At 49.5% G+C, this 15,700-nt stretch overlaps 2 protein-coding genes and 1 long non-coding RNA gene across 7 annotated transcripts in view; 2 read left to right on the top strand and 1 right to left on the bottom strand.

Moving 5' to 3' along the window:
* Positions 1 to 3,424, top strand: part of CDPF1 (cysteine rich DPF motif domain containing 1) — a 5,594-nt gene extending 2,170 nt beyond the window's left edge. For 2 of the 4 annotated variants that reach the window (XM_032882773.1, XM_032882772.1), the window contains exon 3: positions 1,948 to 3,424. In XM_032882773.1, coding sequence (XP_032738664.1) covers positions 1,948 to 2,351 — 404 coding nt within the window. In that variant the 3' untranslated portion in view covers positions 2,352 to 3,424. The remainder of the gene's footprint in view (positions 1 to 1,947) is intronic. The other 2 variants (XR_004385642.1, XM_032882774.1) reach the window with 2 other exon arrangements.
* Positions 3,425 to 3,495: 71 nt separating this feature from the next.
* Positions 3,496 to 7,675, top strand: LOC116882407. The gene is made up of 3 exons (XR_004385643.1): positions 3,496 to 3,551; positions 5,440 to 5,525; positions 6,896 to 7,675. It is a non-coding gene; the product is annotated as an uncharacterized LOC116882407 (long non-coding RNA).
* A 2,364-nt stretch (positions 7,676 to 10,039) lies between these two features.
* PPARA (peroxisome proliferator activated receptor alpha) overlaps positions 10,040 to 15,700 on the bottom strand; it is a 58,965-nt gene continuing 53,304 nt past the window's right edge. For both annotated transcript variants that reach the window (XM_032882770.1, XM_032882771.1), the window contains 2 exons: positions 12,762 to 13,209; positions 10,040 to 10,648 (listed from right to left, as the gene is read on the bottom strand). In XM_032882770.1, coding sequence (XP_032738661.1) covers positions 10,401 to 10,648; positions 12,762 to 13,209 — 696 coding nt within the window. In that variant the 3' untranslated portion in view covers positions 10,040 to 10,400. The remainder of the gene's footprint in view (positions 10,649 to 12,761; positions 13,210 to 15,700) is intronic.

Here is a 15,700-nt window from a genome sequence, read left to right on the forward strand (position 1 = left end):
CCCCCCCCCCCCCCCCCCCCCCCCCCCCCCCGCGCCTTGGCTGGGACCCCACGCTTGATCGTGGGAAATGTGACGTGTGAGCCTTCCCCGGGGACCGTGTGAGCGCCAGCCTCTCCTTGTGGCCGTGATCCTAGGAACCCTGCCACGTCGCGTGGTGGGAGGCCCGGGGTTCTTGGAGGCCCGCTAGTGCCGCTCATTATGGATGAGTCCTGCAGCCCGCAGAGGTGAGCACACAGGCAGGGGGTGGGCGGGAGCTGGTCACACGGTCTCAGTGTTGGCTAAGCGGTGGGTGCTGACGCTTCCTCTCCCAGCCATGCCAGTGGCCATCGTGCTTCTCTCCGTGGGACGGTGACCTTCTTCCTACTTGTCCTTGGGGGGACCTTCCAGAGGAAGGAACTGTGTTTACACGAGCAGTTGTTGCGGGTCAGGGCCTGTGCTGGGGCCTGTTTTCCCAGGGCAGATTCCTTCGGTCCTGCCCCAAACCCTAGCTGTGCAAGGTAGCATTGCCCCCATCTCATAGGTGAGGACACGGAAGTTCGAGAGGCCGAGTAGGCCCAGGACACCAGGGTAGTGAGCTTGTCATTGGACAACCCAGGGGCGGGTGGAGGCGGAGCCCTGTGGCTGAGTGCTGTGGCCCCTGTAACCCAAGTGACAGGGCTGACAGCGGCCCCTGGGCATTCCGCTAGGGGGCAGAGTGTGGACAAGGCTGCGGCCTCACAGACCAGGTTTCAACATCCGCCTCTATCCCTGAAGGGTGGGGGGGATGAGATTTGATGGGGTGAGATGAAGCCTTGGCAAGGCAGAGGCCTGCATGTTCGAGGACACGGGGTGGCATGTGAGGACTCAGTGGGAAAGAAGCAGCTGGGAAATGCAGACTGGAAAGGGGAATTGGGCCAGTGGGGGCGAAGCCTTGAATGCCACACTTACCCGTTTGGGCTGCACTTGGTGAGCAGAGGAGAGGGTGCCCTGTGTGGTCTCCGAGGTCTCCTGTGTTCTTGGAAGAAGTGCTTGGTTGGTGGCGAAGTCCCCTCTCTCACGTGGGAACAGCTTTCCTCTGAGTACTACAGGAAGGACAGCCTTGTCTCAGCTGAGGCGCACCCTGAGCTGCTGCAGCAAACAGACCCCCAAAATACAGTGGCTGGATTGCGACAGTCTTCACTTACTTTTCATATGTGTAAGCGTCCAGAGCAGATGGCGCCACTGCCGTTCCCAAAACACAGCACAGCCAGTGGCAGAAGGGGCTGGGAAAGTAGTCTTTGGACGGGGCCCCGGGCAGTGAATCCTTGGGGTTGCGTGGCAGGGGACAATGGCCGTGGTTGGACAGATCCGACCTCCTGCCCAGACCAGCCGCTCGCCGGTGGCCGTTTTGGTCTGTGGAGCTGTGCCCAGCACCGGTGGTCACCAAGCACCTGTCGCACTGCTGTGATAACCAGGAGAGGGAAGGGTCTAGGATCTCTGACAGGTTAGGTGTGGCCCCGGTTCCATCTTCTCATTGTTTCCACGTCACCCATGGTGGAGAACGGTAGTCCCCAGAGTGTGTCTGCGCCATCCAGGCCCTCCCACCTGGGTTGACCCAGGCCTGCTTGCCTTGTTCTCTCCCACGTCTTCACCAGTCTCACTGGGTGATTCCCACATGCTCAGGACTCCCCCGATACCCCACTGCTTGCAGGGGCTGGTGGGGATGCCTTACCTGCTTTCTCCTCCCTGGAGGCCCTCCATTGTCTCTTTTTGTTTTAGGTGATGACTGCATTCTGGAGGTGGCTGGCTAGTCCCCAGGCTGCGCTCTCCCTCCTGCTGTTCTGGCCTGGGCCGCCACCTCCCTGACACAGCTGCCCCTGCCCTGTGCCCCCTGCCCCCAATACGTGGTGAAGGACTGGCCTCTGGGAGAAGTTGCACCCCCCCCGCTCTGTGGTACTTAGTCCCTGTCCTTCCCCTGCCCTCTTTCAGGAATGCAGTTTATTCTACTCCAAGAGGTTTTGCCTCCCCTGTGTCCAGGAGAACATGGACGCCTTCCCTCAGGAAATCCGGCAAGACTTGGAGAAAAGGAAAGCTCCATCAAAGAGGCCGGCCAGCCAGCCTGGCTCTCGGACGTGAGTGCAGCGGATGCCAGGTTGGCAAGAGCACCTTGCACAGAGCTCTGGGGCCGAGCTGGGAGCCGTCGTGCCCAGCCTTGTTCCGGGACAGGCAGGAGCAGTGTGTGCAACTGGAGTGAGCTGGGGCCCGGCCTGCCCCAGGAAGGTGACTGGGAGACGCAGAGAAGGCACTCAAAAGGCAGACCTTGGACCAGACATCCTGCAGACCCACCCCCATCCAGAGCCCTCTCGATGCTGAGACCGCAGGGCAGGAACTGAGGAATGGCTCAGAACTGGCACAAAGGGAGGCCAGGGCTGGGCCTGCTGGCCCTTTGGCTCTCCTCCCAGACCGGAGGGCTCTGGGCCTGCCCGCAGGGTCATCCCCTGGCTCCTGCTTACAGGCGACAGACCTGGAGGGGCCTTTATGCCCTTCGCATGATTTCGTCAGATCCAGGAGTTGCCTCCAGGTAACATGCTGCTCTGCCTGGCCCTGAGGACACAGGAGTAAAGGGACAAAGCCCACTGCCCTGGTCCAGTATGGGGAGGCCCTCTGGTCACACTGGGGGGTTGTGCTGTCCGTGCTCATGCAGAGGCAGGACAGCTGGGTGGGGACTCTTGCTTTCTCCATCCAAGGAAGTGAGTGTTCATGCAGGGATGACCTCACTCAGTCAGATGGTTCACAGGGTAGTGACCTGTGGGAAGGTGCCTGAGGTGTGTGGGGGAGCTGCAGATGCAACTGGGGGGTCCAGGGGCGGTGGAGTTTCACTTCACATCCTCGTGGTGCTTGGAAAACGTTTTAAATCTTGACCACGCGTTAGATCCGTAATTAAAAACCCAGAGAGCCAGTTAATGTTTTGAAAAGTAATCCTTCCCCAGAAACATTTGCGAGGCAGATGTCCTCCTTGGAACTCTGGATCTGGCGTGGGTTGGGGGCTGGGGTGTTGCCACATGAAGCCTCTTCTGTCCTGTCTGTCCCGCAGGCTCTGGCTCTGGCCCCAGGCCCAGACCCATTCCAAGGCAGAGCAATGCCTTCCCCTGCCTTCCCTTCGCTCACACAGAGGCTCCCAACTTGAGGTGCTGGCTTGCCCCTCTCCACAGGGGACCCCGCATCAGCTCTGCAGGCTCCTGTAGGCGGCCACAGGGCACTCGTCCCCCCACAGATACCCCTGCCCTGTGGCCTCCACCTTCGCCATGGGGGACACACTGAAGGGTGCACTTGGCTCTGCTGGCTCTCAGAGGGCCGGAGCTGTTCTATCTTTGCCCGTAACTGCCTGAAGGCCCGCTGACGCTGTCCTGGGGGGCGCCAGACGTGGGTTTGAGAAGAGAATGAATAAAGAGCTTTTATCGGCTGATGGGTGCACTGGGTTTTATTTTCAGATGCTTCCCCTGCGTCACGTTACTTTAGACGAGTGGCTGTCTTCCTGGGGCCACAGGATGTCCTAGGTCCATTCTGTGCGCCAGAGGACAAAAGGACTAGAGGTGAAGACCCATGGGGGAGTGCGGTGCGGGCTGCTCTGGGCCGAGGGCAGATGCTACAGCCGGGGACTCAAACTAAACGTTCATCTCATGGCATCACTCAGAACTCACCAACTAATTTTAAAAAATACTTTTATTTTTTAAAACCATTAAGGCAACGCTGTACCCTGAAATTAAATCCTTACATTCATCAGTCTTACAGTAGGACATTCCAAAGCTGTACATTCCCATAAATTCAGTATATAAATCAGCATACATGATCAGTTCAATCTCCTAGCAGGAAACAGAATAAGACCGAAGATTTTTTAAAAATTAAAAAGTTAAAGTCATTCTCTAATTGCTTGGAACCGCTGTTGGTTAATGTGACTCGGAAGATTCCATTTGCTCTTGTGTGCACACCCCTGCTCCCTGAGGCCCTGGATGCCCCCTCCGCCCAGACCCAGAGAGCGGCCCCCAGAACCTGCTCTAAAAGATCTCCTTTGGAACTGCTCCTGTTTAATACGAAGACAAGGGGTCTACCAGCCCCTGAAGACTTGGAGAGTATAAAGCACCAAAGAGTGGTAACGATAAACACACCAAGAAACCAAGCTCAGTCTTGCTTTGGAAATCTGCACCCATCTAATGTTCTGACATGTGTCGGTCCGTTGCTCTCAGCACCACGGCCCTGTGGACATCAAGAAGTTCTGCTGAGATACTGAGAATGACCCAGGGGGACTCACGGGGCCCGTAGTTTCTGTTCTATGCTTTAGGCTGGGCCATCTGGGCATTGCCAGAGAACCAGTGGTGCAAATATCCCATCCGAAGATTTTGGATTGCCCGAGTACTTTGGTAATAACCCACAGGTAGTAATTCCCTGAAGAGCAGACTGCGACCCACGGCCCAGGAATAGTTCAGGTCTTCATCAGGATACTGCTGGGGGCAGTAAGTGACTCTGGACCTGGGTCTCTGGCCCCCTTGCCGGCAGAGACGGTGAGGACAGACTCACTTGTGCTTGCATGTGAGGCACGATGGGGGGAACAGATCTATACAGGGAAATAAACTGCATGGCTTGGGAGAGACAAAAAGCTGTGTGTGTGTGTGCGCGTGCGCACATGTGTGTGCGATCGTATGTCAGTTATATTCCAGCATCCTTTGTGTTTCCGGTAGGTTCCAAGAGCCAGGCTACTAAGAGTATATGTCAACTAATACTGATTTCAAAAGAATCCAAATCTTTGTTACTAGATGCATGATTATAAGTTAGTAAAATATTTATACTATTTCTTAAACTTGAATCCTAGTATTTAAGATACAGCTACAAACAGTTCTATGTACCATACAGTGTAGGAAAAATAATGCTCAAACGCAAATACTGTGACCTTACTGGAAAGGGTACTGAGGGGTATTCATTATTGTGAGGTAATTTTTTTTTTTGTTAATTTGTTTTTAGGCCTGAAAAAAGGCAGACTGTGCTTTTTAAGAGAAGATAGTTTCCAAAAGTGAATGATTTTACTTTGGAAAGATTGGTCACTCGCTTATCTTTAAGGCCTGAAGCTTGACCTCCCTGCCCTGAGAAGGCCAGGCTGAGGCTGGAGGACGCCTCCAGGCCCAGAGCCCTCCCCTCGGGGCTCACCTGGGTGGGTGGCTCACGGAGGGGGGCAGGTCCCTGTGCTGGTCTGCACAATGCTGCAGTTTGTTGAATTAACGAATTAAGGAAGTTTAGATGTTGGGTGTGAGGAGAAGGGTAAGGGAGGAGGAGGCCAGTATATTCCCTTCTCTGGAGAAGCACTTGGGGAAGTTCTTCACACCTGACCCAAACTAGAAAACAAATTAAAAAAACCTGATCCAGGTCTTAACCCTATCTCTGACATTAAAAAAAAAAAAAAATAGTTTTTTTTTTCTTTTATTTTGGCAGATAATGCACTGAACAGCTAGTGGGCCACTGGAGTCCTTGATGTTCCCCATTGCTTCAGTCAAGATGTGACTTTGAACGTGGGTCAGGTTAGTCTGTTCTGTTTGGCAAGGAATTCCAAAAGGATGTGGCTGTATGTATTTCAGCTGGGCCACATTACATGTCCCCCCCCACTTTCCTGAGGTAGGGTAGTACACAGTGACACTTGTCCTTGTCTTAGACTGAAATGTCGAGAAGCAAATGGTCCGCTGAGAGCCCCACGCTAGACCTGAGAAGGCATCCCAGGCCTCATGCTGCAAGGGCAGCTCAGACCGAACCCTGGCCGCCAGCCTCTCACTTGCTGTCCTGATACGTGGGCCACCCCCAAAGCCTTTACAAGCCTCGGCCCACTGCACGGAAGTATTAAGGCACCCAGCTGCACTGCACAAAAATAGCATAACGGAGAGAACTCTCTAATTCCTTAAACTGACACATGAAGATTCATTGTCTTTTTTTTCTTCTTCTAAAACTTTCAATATTACCTCTAATTTGCATTGTGGTTTCCAGAGAAATTAATGGATCTCGTCTCCTGAGTCAGACGAAAGTTCACTGCCTTTGTTCCTACTCCAGTGCATGTCACAGGCTGGAGGTCAATGACCATTTTCCTGAATTCTATTAAAATGGCACCTAAATATATATAATATATGTATATATATTTATATCCCAGCAAAAAAACATAGGCTGCAACCTTTGGAGCCTGGCAAGAATCCTTAATCCCAGGGGAACCCTATAAATCAGCTTGGACCAAGAGTTACAAGAAGCGGGGCCACATTTAAGAGGAGAAGAACAAACACAAGGGGCCTGGCTTTGGAGCCACCCGGTGCCGGGCTGGGCCGACGCTGTGAAGACTCGGTACGTGGGAAAAAGCTTCCACGGACACTTGTTAATAATCAGTAAGCTCTCAGTGGGTCACACTGATTGTAGCTGGCGACTTGCACAGCGGGATGTCCTTGCCATCCTGAATGGAACCACAGCTATGAACTTAAAGGCTTTAAGCAAGTGACCCCTCCGGGAACACCTGCAGTGCAGGTTGGTTGAAACAGCGCACCCCTCTCTAAACGGGCTTTTGTCAGACATTCCGGAGACGGGTGTAGCCACTGGGTAGAGACAAAAAAAACAAAAAAAAAAAACAAAAAAAACCCAAAAACCAAAAAACCACAACCATCAGTATGCGGTGGATAGGTATCTAAGGTGCTTGGTGGTTTGAAGAAGCGAGGAGGAGGCAGGAAGTGCCCAGAGGCAGCACAGAGGCCCAGGTGCACCTTGGACAGTCACTTCCCAGTTAAGTCGGCCCGGAGGCATCTGCTTCCAGCCTCATCCAGCAGGGTCTCTCCCTGAGCCAGCTGCCGCGGCCAGCAGCTACAACCGAGGAGCAGGGCGGGTCACTGTAGCCAGTGACTGTTCCCACTTCTTGACCCAGGTCATGCTCCACCTCAGGGCCACCAAACTGGGGCAGCAGCTTCTGCACGTGTGTATCTTGGAGGCACTCTTTAAACTACCAAAGTGTCTTTAAGGGGTCACATGACCTTCTACCTCTCAGTGTGCAATCAAGCAAAGGTGAGTAACTGGAATCTTACTCACAAATGATCTGACTATAGGTGCTGCAAAAGGACCCCGAGTGTTTCATGTACCTTAATTTTAACTGTGTCTTTAGATGTACTGTATTGAGGTAGCTGTTATGCTATAGATTTGGGGAAACAGTAGTGGCTAAATTAATAGTTTACTTATCACACATTAAACAAAGGATTCTACTTGTGCCTTGCTTGAGCTTCTGCCCAGATCTTAGGACGCTGCCCTGTCTCTGGAACCCCCACACCATCCTTGAGGCTGTTTGTTTCCTTAGAGTTTCAGCTGGCCCAGTGTAAGAAACGCATCCAAAATGCAGAAAGATATATTCTTGTTCTTCCAACGAGGAGTCCCTTTAAAATAGCTCTCGTAGGCATTCCTGAACGCACTGTGCACCAAGGTTCTCCTGGACTTCACATTCTTTTTGATATATGTACACCTGCTGTTCAGGGAGATGCCTGGAGTGCATCTCCTCTGAGAGCTGTAAGGCCACAGGGAAACTCGAGAGCAAGGTGGGAAGAAAGCAGCAGCTCACTGGCACTCTGAAGATTCCCAAACTGTCCCTGCCTCCCGCTCGTGCTGGTACATTCGCTTGCATCCTGATTTTGAAGATGCTGGGCTTCCCCAAGACGGCCACCGGTGTGCACAGCCCTCAGCGTGGCAGGCGCGGGATTCTGCGTGTGGGACACCCAGCTGGAAGTGCCCAGGAGGACGAAGGGGAGGGACACTGTGGGACTAGGGAGAGAGGGCCAGGCCGGCTCCCAAGCTGGAGCTGGCTGCTGGGTTCAGGAATTGTCCTTGTCAGGCCTACAGACAAAGGGTGTTGGTAATTTTGTGGTTTCTGAGGCATCGGGCACTTGTGGCTACAGACAGTGACTTGTCTAAGGGTGTCAAGGTGGTGGCATGGGGAGCTGCATCGCGTGCCGAGTTCCCCAGCAGAGGAGGGGCTCTGTGCCCTGGTCTGAGGCTCTCAAACCTGTTCTGTCAGATCTACCCCACTTCATGCTGATGTCTGCTGAAACCCAGCAGGCAATAAATGTGCTTTAATGAGCCCCTACTGGAAATGCGACAGTATTTTGAACTGGTGAATAATTTGCCCATATCTGACAAACCTGGTCTGAGAAATCTTCAATTAGGTGGCCTGAACATTCTGCATGGCAATCTGTGACTGTTATTTAAAATGAACAAGAATCTGTGATTTTCTTCCTATCTGTACCAGTGAACAAATTTAAGTGACTTTCGAGCCACAGTCTCTGCAGCCTCCTTTGTGGCCTCACCGGGAGTGTCTCTGGGCGTCTAGCTGGGCCCCAAGAGAGCCAAATGCTCACTGACACTAGGAACGCAGAACCTATGCCTTCGGTAGCAGAATGCATGAAATAAGGAGCTTTTTAAAAAGTAAGTTTTATGAAAACAGAACCATGAATGAGTGACTTTCGTGAAAGCCTGAATCTTGAGGGTCCCTTTCTGAGGCCATGTCTCTGAATGGCATCCACATGGGGCATGTGAGAAGAAAGGCCAGTGGACGACGGAGGTGACACAGATGCAGCAGCGGCCCAGGGGTCCTTGTCTTAAGGAAGAACGCCCACACAGACATGCCCTCTGACTTTGGGTGACCTCTTGACGGGTGTCATTCATACATGGAAATACTTTTATTTGCTTCCAACAGATCCCTTGATTGGACCTCTCAACAAGATAAAAACGAAAACTACCACTAAGGTTTAATTTTGAGAAGGATGTGCCTGTTGTCACATTTGCCTTTTCTAGTTGAAATCTCGCAGTTTTATCATTCTCACTCCTTTCGCATTTCCAGGATGCTGACCTTGGGATCTTGATTAATCTCAATCCTAATCATTCCTCGACAGCAAGTAGTAGAGTGACCTTACAGAGACAAGTTTTCTGGAGACAGAGGGGGAGGGGCGCCAAGGGCACAACCAGGTCGTAAGAGCTGCCAGGAGGCAGGGGGTCAGAGGCAGGTGGCCGGGGGGAGGTGGGGGGCCCACACCCCTCCTCTCCGGCTTCCACTTCAAGCTCTGGCAGGCTCAGGCCTGGCTGGCCTGGAGGGCAGGGCAGCTGCGAATCCCCTCACAGGACATTTACGTACTATGGTGGACAAAAAGAGAGAGTCTTTCTAGATCCACATGCTCTGGACGAGAACCACGAGGAACACTGCTTTCATAACCACACCGGGGTTTAGGCTGAAACAAGTATTTCAGATGTCAGGAAAGCTGCCTTCCATATGTAATCGGAAAACTGCCCCATGAAGGATGCTGTGTCTGCCCCCCCTCCTTCTCCACGTGGTCCCCCCAGGGCCCATGCTCTAAAGTCCTGTTTGCCTCACCTTCTATGCTCGGGTGCAGCCACTACCACCAAGAGTTCAAAAAATAAGGCTGCATACTTTAGAAAGCAACACATGAAAAGACCAAGGAGCTGCATTGACATATGGGGCCCAGAGGAACACTGACAAGCAACTTGTCAGTTTGCCCCCCAAAATGCTATCATGGCCCCCAAACAACCTGACTCGGTTGGTTCCCATTTGATAGGGAGCAGGTCAGACGGACGGAGAGCTGACACACTTCCCGTTTGTCTTGCTCCTGCTGCCCTGACGCCAGCTCAAAGCAGGCAGAGAATCAATTCCAGGGGGCGTCTCGAGATGAGGCTTTCTGGGATCATCTACACACGCCTGCAAACAGGCCCTTCCACCTAAGTCACAACCATGAACACAGTGAAAACCAACTGACTGCTGCGTTTGGATAGCTTATCAAAAGATCCTTTGAAATTTTAAATCCTATGATTAAGAAACAGCATGTTGTCTGTCTTCAAATTCAGGAAACAGAATTAAGGTCTTTCCAATAAATATTTTGCTGCTTTTTAAAAAATACTTAACCTTTGGATTCATCTAGATTTATAGGATTATAAAAGTTAAAAAGTGCTGATTAGTTTAAAAATGATAAGGGAGCACAACAGCCAAAGGTGGCAAAAGGAGAAGACAGACCACATATTTCGAGATCACCAGTTAATTCAGTGCTACGTTATTCATGTGATATCAAGAAATCTGCATTGATTAACATCAGGTGAGTTAAAATCAAACCACTGGGCATCATTCCCCTTAATTTTCTAAGAACTGCTTATAGATACCTGTCCCCACCAGTTCAATACTTTGCACACTCTCGGAAGTACTGGTGTGAAAAAGAAAGAAATGTGGTCTAGGGTTCCGGTTACCTAAGGCTCATCCGTCCCATTCTCTAAGGTGAAAGCGGTGGAATTTGTGCATAGCGGATGTTGCTCCCGTTCCCCATCTGTAGTGCTGTCGACTTTAGAAGTCCTTGGCAACGTGGCCTGGGTGTTTTACCTTCAACCCATCAGTACATGTCCCTGTAGATTTCTTGCAGCAGCGGGTGCAGGGCGGCGTCAGACTCGGTCTTTTTGATGACCTGCACGAGCTGCGCGTGCTCAGTGACGAGCTGCCGGAGGTCTGCCATTTTTTGAAGGAGTTTTGGGAAGAGAAAGATGTTGTCCGGGTGGTTGGTCTGCAAGTGAAGTTTGAGCACGTGCACAATGCCCTCCTGCATTTTTTCAATGTGTCCCACGTTTAGAAGGCCGGGACGATCTATTCTCAAAAGAAAGAAGAGATGATCATGACAGTCACCCCACTGATGACTCGTAACTGTTTATCGGTCGGGGAAACCAGACATTCCTGCTTATGGGGCCTCTCATTGCTATTCCAACCTTTCGATAATGTCGACTCTGCTGGAAGACAGAACTCAATTCTGCAAAAGTCACTGGGACTGTTGGGTAGATGGGACCAACACTTGGTCCTAAATATTTGTATACTGCCTTAAGTCGACCAACTACTCTACAGGATGGCCCTTTCATTTTGGGTTTATCTCATTACCGCTGGTCCAGGGAAAAACCCAAAAACATTAGGAGTAACCATATATTACAATGATGATTAAAACAACCAGTTTTTTCATAATATGAAGTGAAATACTTCTTGAGTGAAAACTAAATATTCGCTTTCAAGTTTTCCATAACCGTGTGAAGGAGTGTGACTATGTTGGACTGGGTTTTGTGGTATAGCGCACTGTAAGGGGTAGGAATGCTATGAGTCTTCCGATATGACTCAGCTGCATAGACAGAGGAGTGACATGTGAGTGGCAGATGCCAGCTGTACCAGATGCTGCTGAGCCCCAGGCACTGGACCTCTCGAGACAGCCCAAGAACATGTGTCCTGCCTTGGGTCCAGAACCCACCTTGTCCCTGTCCCTGTCCCCATCCCTGTCCCCCTGTCCAAGAGGCAGTGCTCTCTTTAAAGCCTCAGTCCTTACTAGGATTGTTAAAAGTGTTGCAAAGGATGTGGATTTTGTTCGTTGCTTTTTTTGGTTTGAAATGAATCTAATTATTCACCTTTTAAACAGATTAAAAGAAACAGAAAGTGAATCCCCCTCGTAAGGTTTAATGTGTATCACACTTGATCCTTTTCTATAAATAGGATTGATCCATGATTTTTTTTGAGTGAGAGAAAGAGCACACATGGCAGGAAGGGGCTGAGGGAGAGAGAGAATCTGAAGCAGGCTCCCCGCTCAGCGCAGGGCCTGATGCAGGGCTCGACCCACTACCCTGAGTTCATGACCTGAGCCGAAATCAAGAGTTGGACACTGAGCCGCCCAGGCACCCCAGGACTGATACAGGATTGTAATTTCTTCTAGAGAACTGTGCCCTACTCCTATAAAGGTTCGTGCGGTTGCTTTTTACCCACAGCACTACATCTTGAGCATACAGAGGACAAGAGTAGCTGACATCAAACTGCCCTACAGTTTCCATTGCTTGCCGGGGCACAAGGGCGCCAGCTGACCGCGTGCAGCTGGATAGTAGCAGGGACAGGCCTTGTGGAGCTTCCGCAGTCTGGGCAGCTGTGGCTGGCCTCAGCTCTGCACGTCAGCCACCTGCGGGGCACAGCACGGTTTCTCGCAGTGGGCGGTGGTCGCCTCATCAGTCTCCCCCAGACTGGGTAAGGTCAGCTGAGTTTACAGTACAGGGATGACCTTCTTATATCAGGACAGGGTTATTTAAAGGAACAGGACATTAAGCCAAAATTCTGGGAGCTGCAGAGCCAGCTTCCCTGCAGAGAGGCCCAGATTCTCCTTCACTGGGATCCATTTCCTTTGGCAAAGCAAACTGCAAACACTGCCAGTTAGCTACTGACATTTTTCATCATGAAACAGAATATACCAATAGTGAGATAAACTGTACTGACATCTGCCTGGCACTTCATATAATCCTGTCTGTAATACGGACAGAATACTTTAACAGTAGAATTACATAACAATAATAATATACACCATATATTATGATCTTATCTAATATGTATTAGATATTAGATACATATTAGATAAAAATTGTATTACCATTATACCTAGTAAATTATATTTGATGATTATATTATAATCAGAAATAGGATATTATGTATATAACATAGTTATGAATGGAATGTATTTATATAATGTACAAATATGTATTTAACTATAATAACATATGCTAGAATATGATACGGTATGATATAATTCTCACTTAATTCTCCTTGGTGGTGACGCAGGGGCTCTCAGACGCCCTCCCGCCTGCTGGTGCGTGCTTCACCATGCGCCACTCATGCACAGACAGATTTACTGCCATCCTTTGGGAGAGGAGGCTGCAGGTGACACCAGATTCGGTCAGTGACTTACCTCCACAGCAAATTATAGCAGCCACAAAAAGGGAGATATCACTGTCATCCAGCTCCAGCGCGTTGAACTTCATCGCAAAGTCAAACTTAGGTTCCATGATATCACAAAACGGTTTCCTTAGGCTCTTCAGGAATTCACGAGTTATAAAACCATTTCCATATGCTACCAGCATCCCATCTTTATTCATCACAGAAGACAGCATGGCAAATATGGCCTCATAAACTCCGTATTTCAGCAAAGTGACCTGATCGTTCAAGTCCAAGTTGGCAAAGCCAGGGATGGACTTGGCAAACTCGGTGAGCTCGGTGACGGTCTCCACAGACGTGCACTGGCAGCAGTGGAAGATGCGGACTTCCGCCTCCTTGTTCTGGATACCGTTGGCCACCAGCTTGGCCACCAGAGTCTTCTCGGCCATACACAATGTCTCCATGTCGTGTATGACAAAGGGCTGCAACAAAAGACACGGAAATGAGCCAGTTCCCCGGGGACAGGCTGTCCTCTTAATTATCAATGAACTGATGAGCAGCCAGTGTCTGCAGATCACCTGTGGAGAAGCGCGATATGAACAAAATGCTGTCTTCGTCCTTAAACAACCTCAAAGTTGGCTGGGGACACAAAGACATTTATGGAGAACTAGCAATATAAATCTGTAAGGTAAGTATCATCACTGCCTGACACCGGGTGGGGATTTCATTGCTATGAAAGGGAAGTCCTGATTTTGGCAATAAAGCTAACAAGAGCGTATTTGCAAAGCACTTCTAATACTTTATAAGATTTTCGGAACTCCTGACTACTACTGCAGTGGCCCTAACTACAGTAATTTTAAAATTTTTATCCCCAAAGAACAGCTGACATACAATGGTATATGAGTTTGAGGTGCACAGTGTAGCAATTCAACACATCTACACCTTAGGCAGTACCCACTCCCTGAGTGGGGTCCCCAGGAAACGTAACTATGGTACTATTGACCACAGTCCTCATGCTGTCCTTTTCATCCCCAGGCCTATTAATTTTATAACTAAAAATGTGTGCCTTCACCTCTTTCACTCACCCTACAGTAACTCTTAATTTTACCATTTTATGAACTTCAGAGATAACCGTCGTTACCTGACCCTGACTACAGCATGAGTGAATTTGGTACGTAAATAGAACTCCGAAAGTTGGTGTTTGCATAGCAATAAGCAAGAGAGCATTGTTAAGCCCTTGCTTTCTGGGGGTCACCTGGGAAAATCTTAAAGAACCCTCACTTCCTCACTTCAGTGCTCTGTGTTCTGGAACAAGCACAAACCCTTAGGCCAGCAGTCCACACGTTGATATATACCAATTTCTTCTAAGACCACGGGTCCTGCCATTTTCCAAGTATCTAGTGGAGGAGAGGAGATGGTTGGCCCTGTTACTGGAGGCCAGCTTGCCCAGAAGGGATTATATATCTGGTGGGGCACAGGGGAATGGATGTAAATATTTTGTGCTGCTGGCCAAAATGTACACCAGATCTGTGCACAGAGCAGAAGAAATGACAGTCTCTGGGTGATCTCTGATTTATAATGTGTTCTACAGATCAGTAATGAGGTGGGCTGAAGCATTATTTTCAGTTCCTACCAGAATACATAAATGTAGAATGGCATAAGCAGCTCATGATTTTAAGACTCACTCTGCCCATGGGCAAAGCGTGTCACTGACACTCTGTCTGACCCCAGAGCACGATGTGGCCCCTATTCCTGGGCCCCCAAGATCATCTGGAGGAACCACAGCACGAAACCACCTTCAGGGCACCTGGAGCGTGTCCTTGTCTCAGAAGCAAGGCAGGCACGTTGGAACAATACAAGGCATTGTCTTAGAAATGTTTAAATAAAATTAGAATTTGCAGTACAGCATTGGACCAAAAAAAAAAAAAAACCACAACAATAATTTGATTCTACATCTGAAGAAAGGGGGTACTCAAAAAATTACCTGTGTGTGAGTGAAAACATTCTGAATACAAAATTCAAAGCCAAAGTCCCGACTATCTCAAGTCTGGTTAAGGAAGACTAAAAACCGTCTCCCTTCAAAGACTGTAAAAGCAGGCCTGATTACTGTTGTTTAGGGAAAGTTTGGGGGCAGTTCTGTGTCTTGGGAAGTTGCTCAGATTGAAGGAATTAACATTTTCGGGTGAGCTGGAGGGATGCTTTTGAAGGATACACAGCACTCTCCCTTCAAGTTCCAGAAAATACACGAGTAGGCCACCCTGGCTGTATCACTGGTTTGTAACCTTCGGCAGAAATAAAAACAAAAGTTGTGTGGCCCAAACAAATTTGGGAAATGCTGAGTTAAATGAAGTTCGGTCCTCCCAGAGTCTCTGCTGCGGGGGTGTGTGGTGGGAAGCTTCAGGAACAGGGATAGGCTGGGCAGCGGTTCCCCAAGTGTGTGATCCCAGAGCACTTGCATCCTTCGCTGGAGCATCTCACATGACTGGCACAGGACTGGCCACGGAATTTGCAGGACTCCGGGCGAGATGAAAATGTGGGGCCCCTCTTTCAAAAATGATGAAAAATTTCAGGACAGTGACAGCAGGGCACGAAATCCCAACCCCGGGCCCTTCCAGGCAAAGCTCCTTGTGAAACAGGACACAGGCCCATGAAACCCTCCTGGGACTAGTTTTATGTGAAACATACGCTCGTAAATGGGGAAGTAACTGGTACAAATACTTCATTTCATTTTTATAAAATTATCACTTGGATTTTAAGAAGGCAGGTCCTCATTAACAAACAAAATTAGAAACCATCTGAATTCAAAACCAGTGCTAACATTTAGAAACCAATGTTTATAGAAGCTCAAGAGAGAATGCATATACTAACTCGCTTGATAAACACTGTTGATAGGACTATTTAAAAAAAAATCCATGCTGCTTATATTTAATTATGGAATGCGCCTTTTAGACTTAAGTTTGAATATGAATGTAT

The sequence above is a fragment of the Lontra canadensis genome, unplaced genomic scaffold (genome assembly GCF_010015895.1).
Source record: "Lontra canadensis isolate GAN:19392208 unplaced genomic scaffold, GSC_riverotter_1.0 scaffold84, whole genome shotgun sequence".
NCBI classification, from domain to species: Eukaryota; Metazoa; Chordata; class Mammalia; order Carnivora; family Mustelidae; genus Lontra; species Lontra canadensis.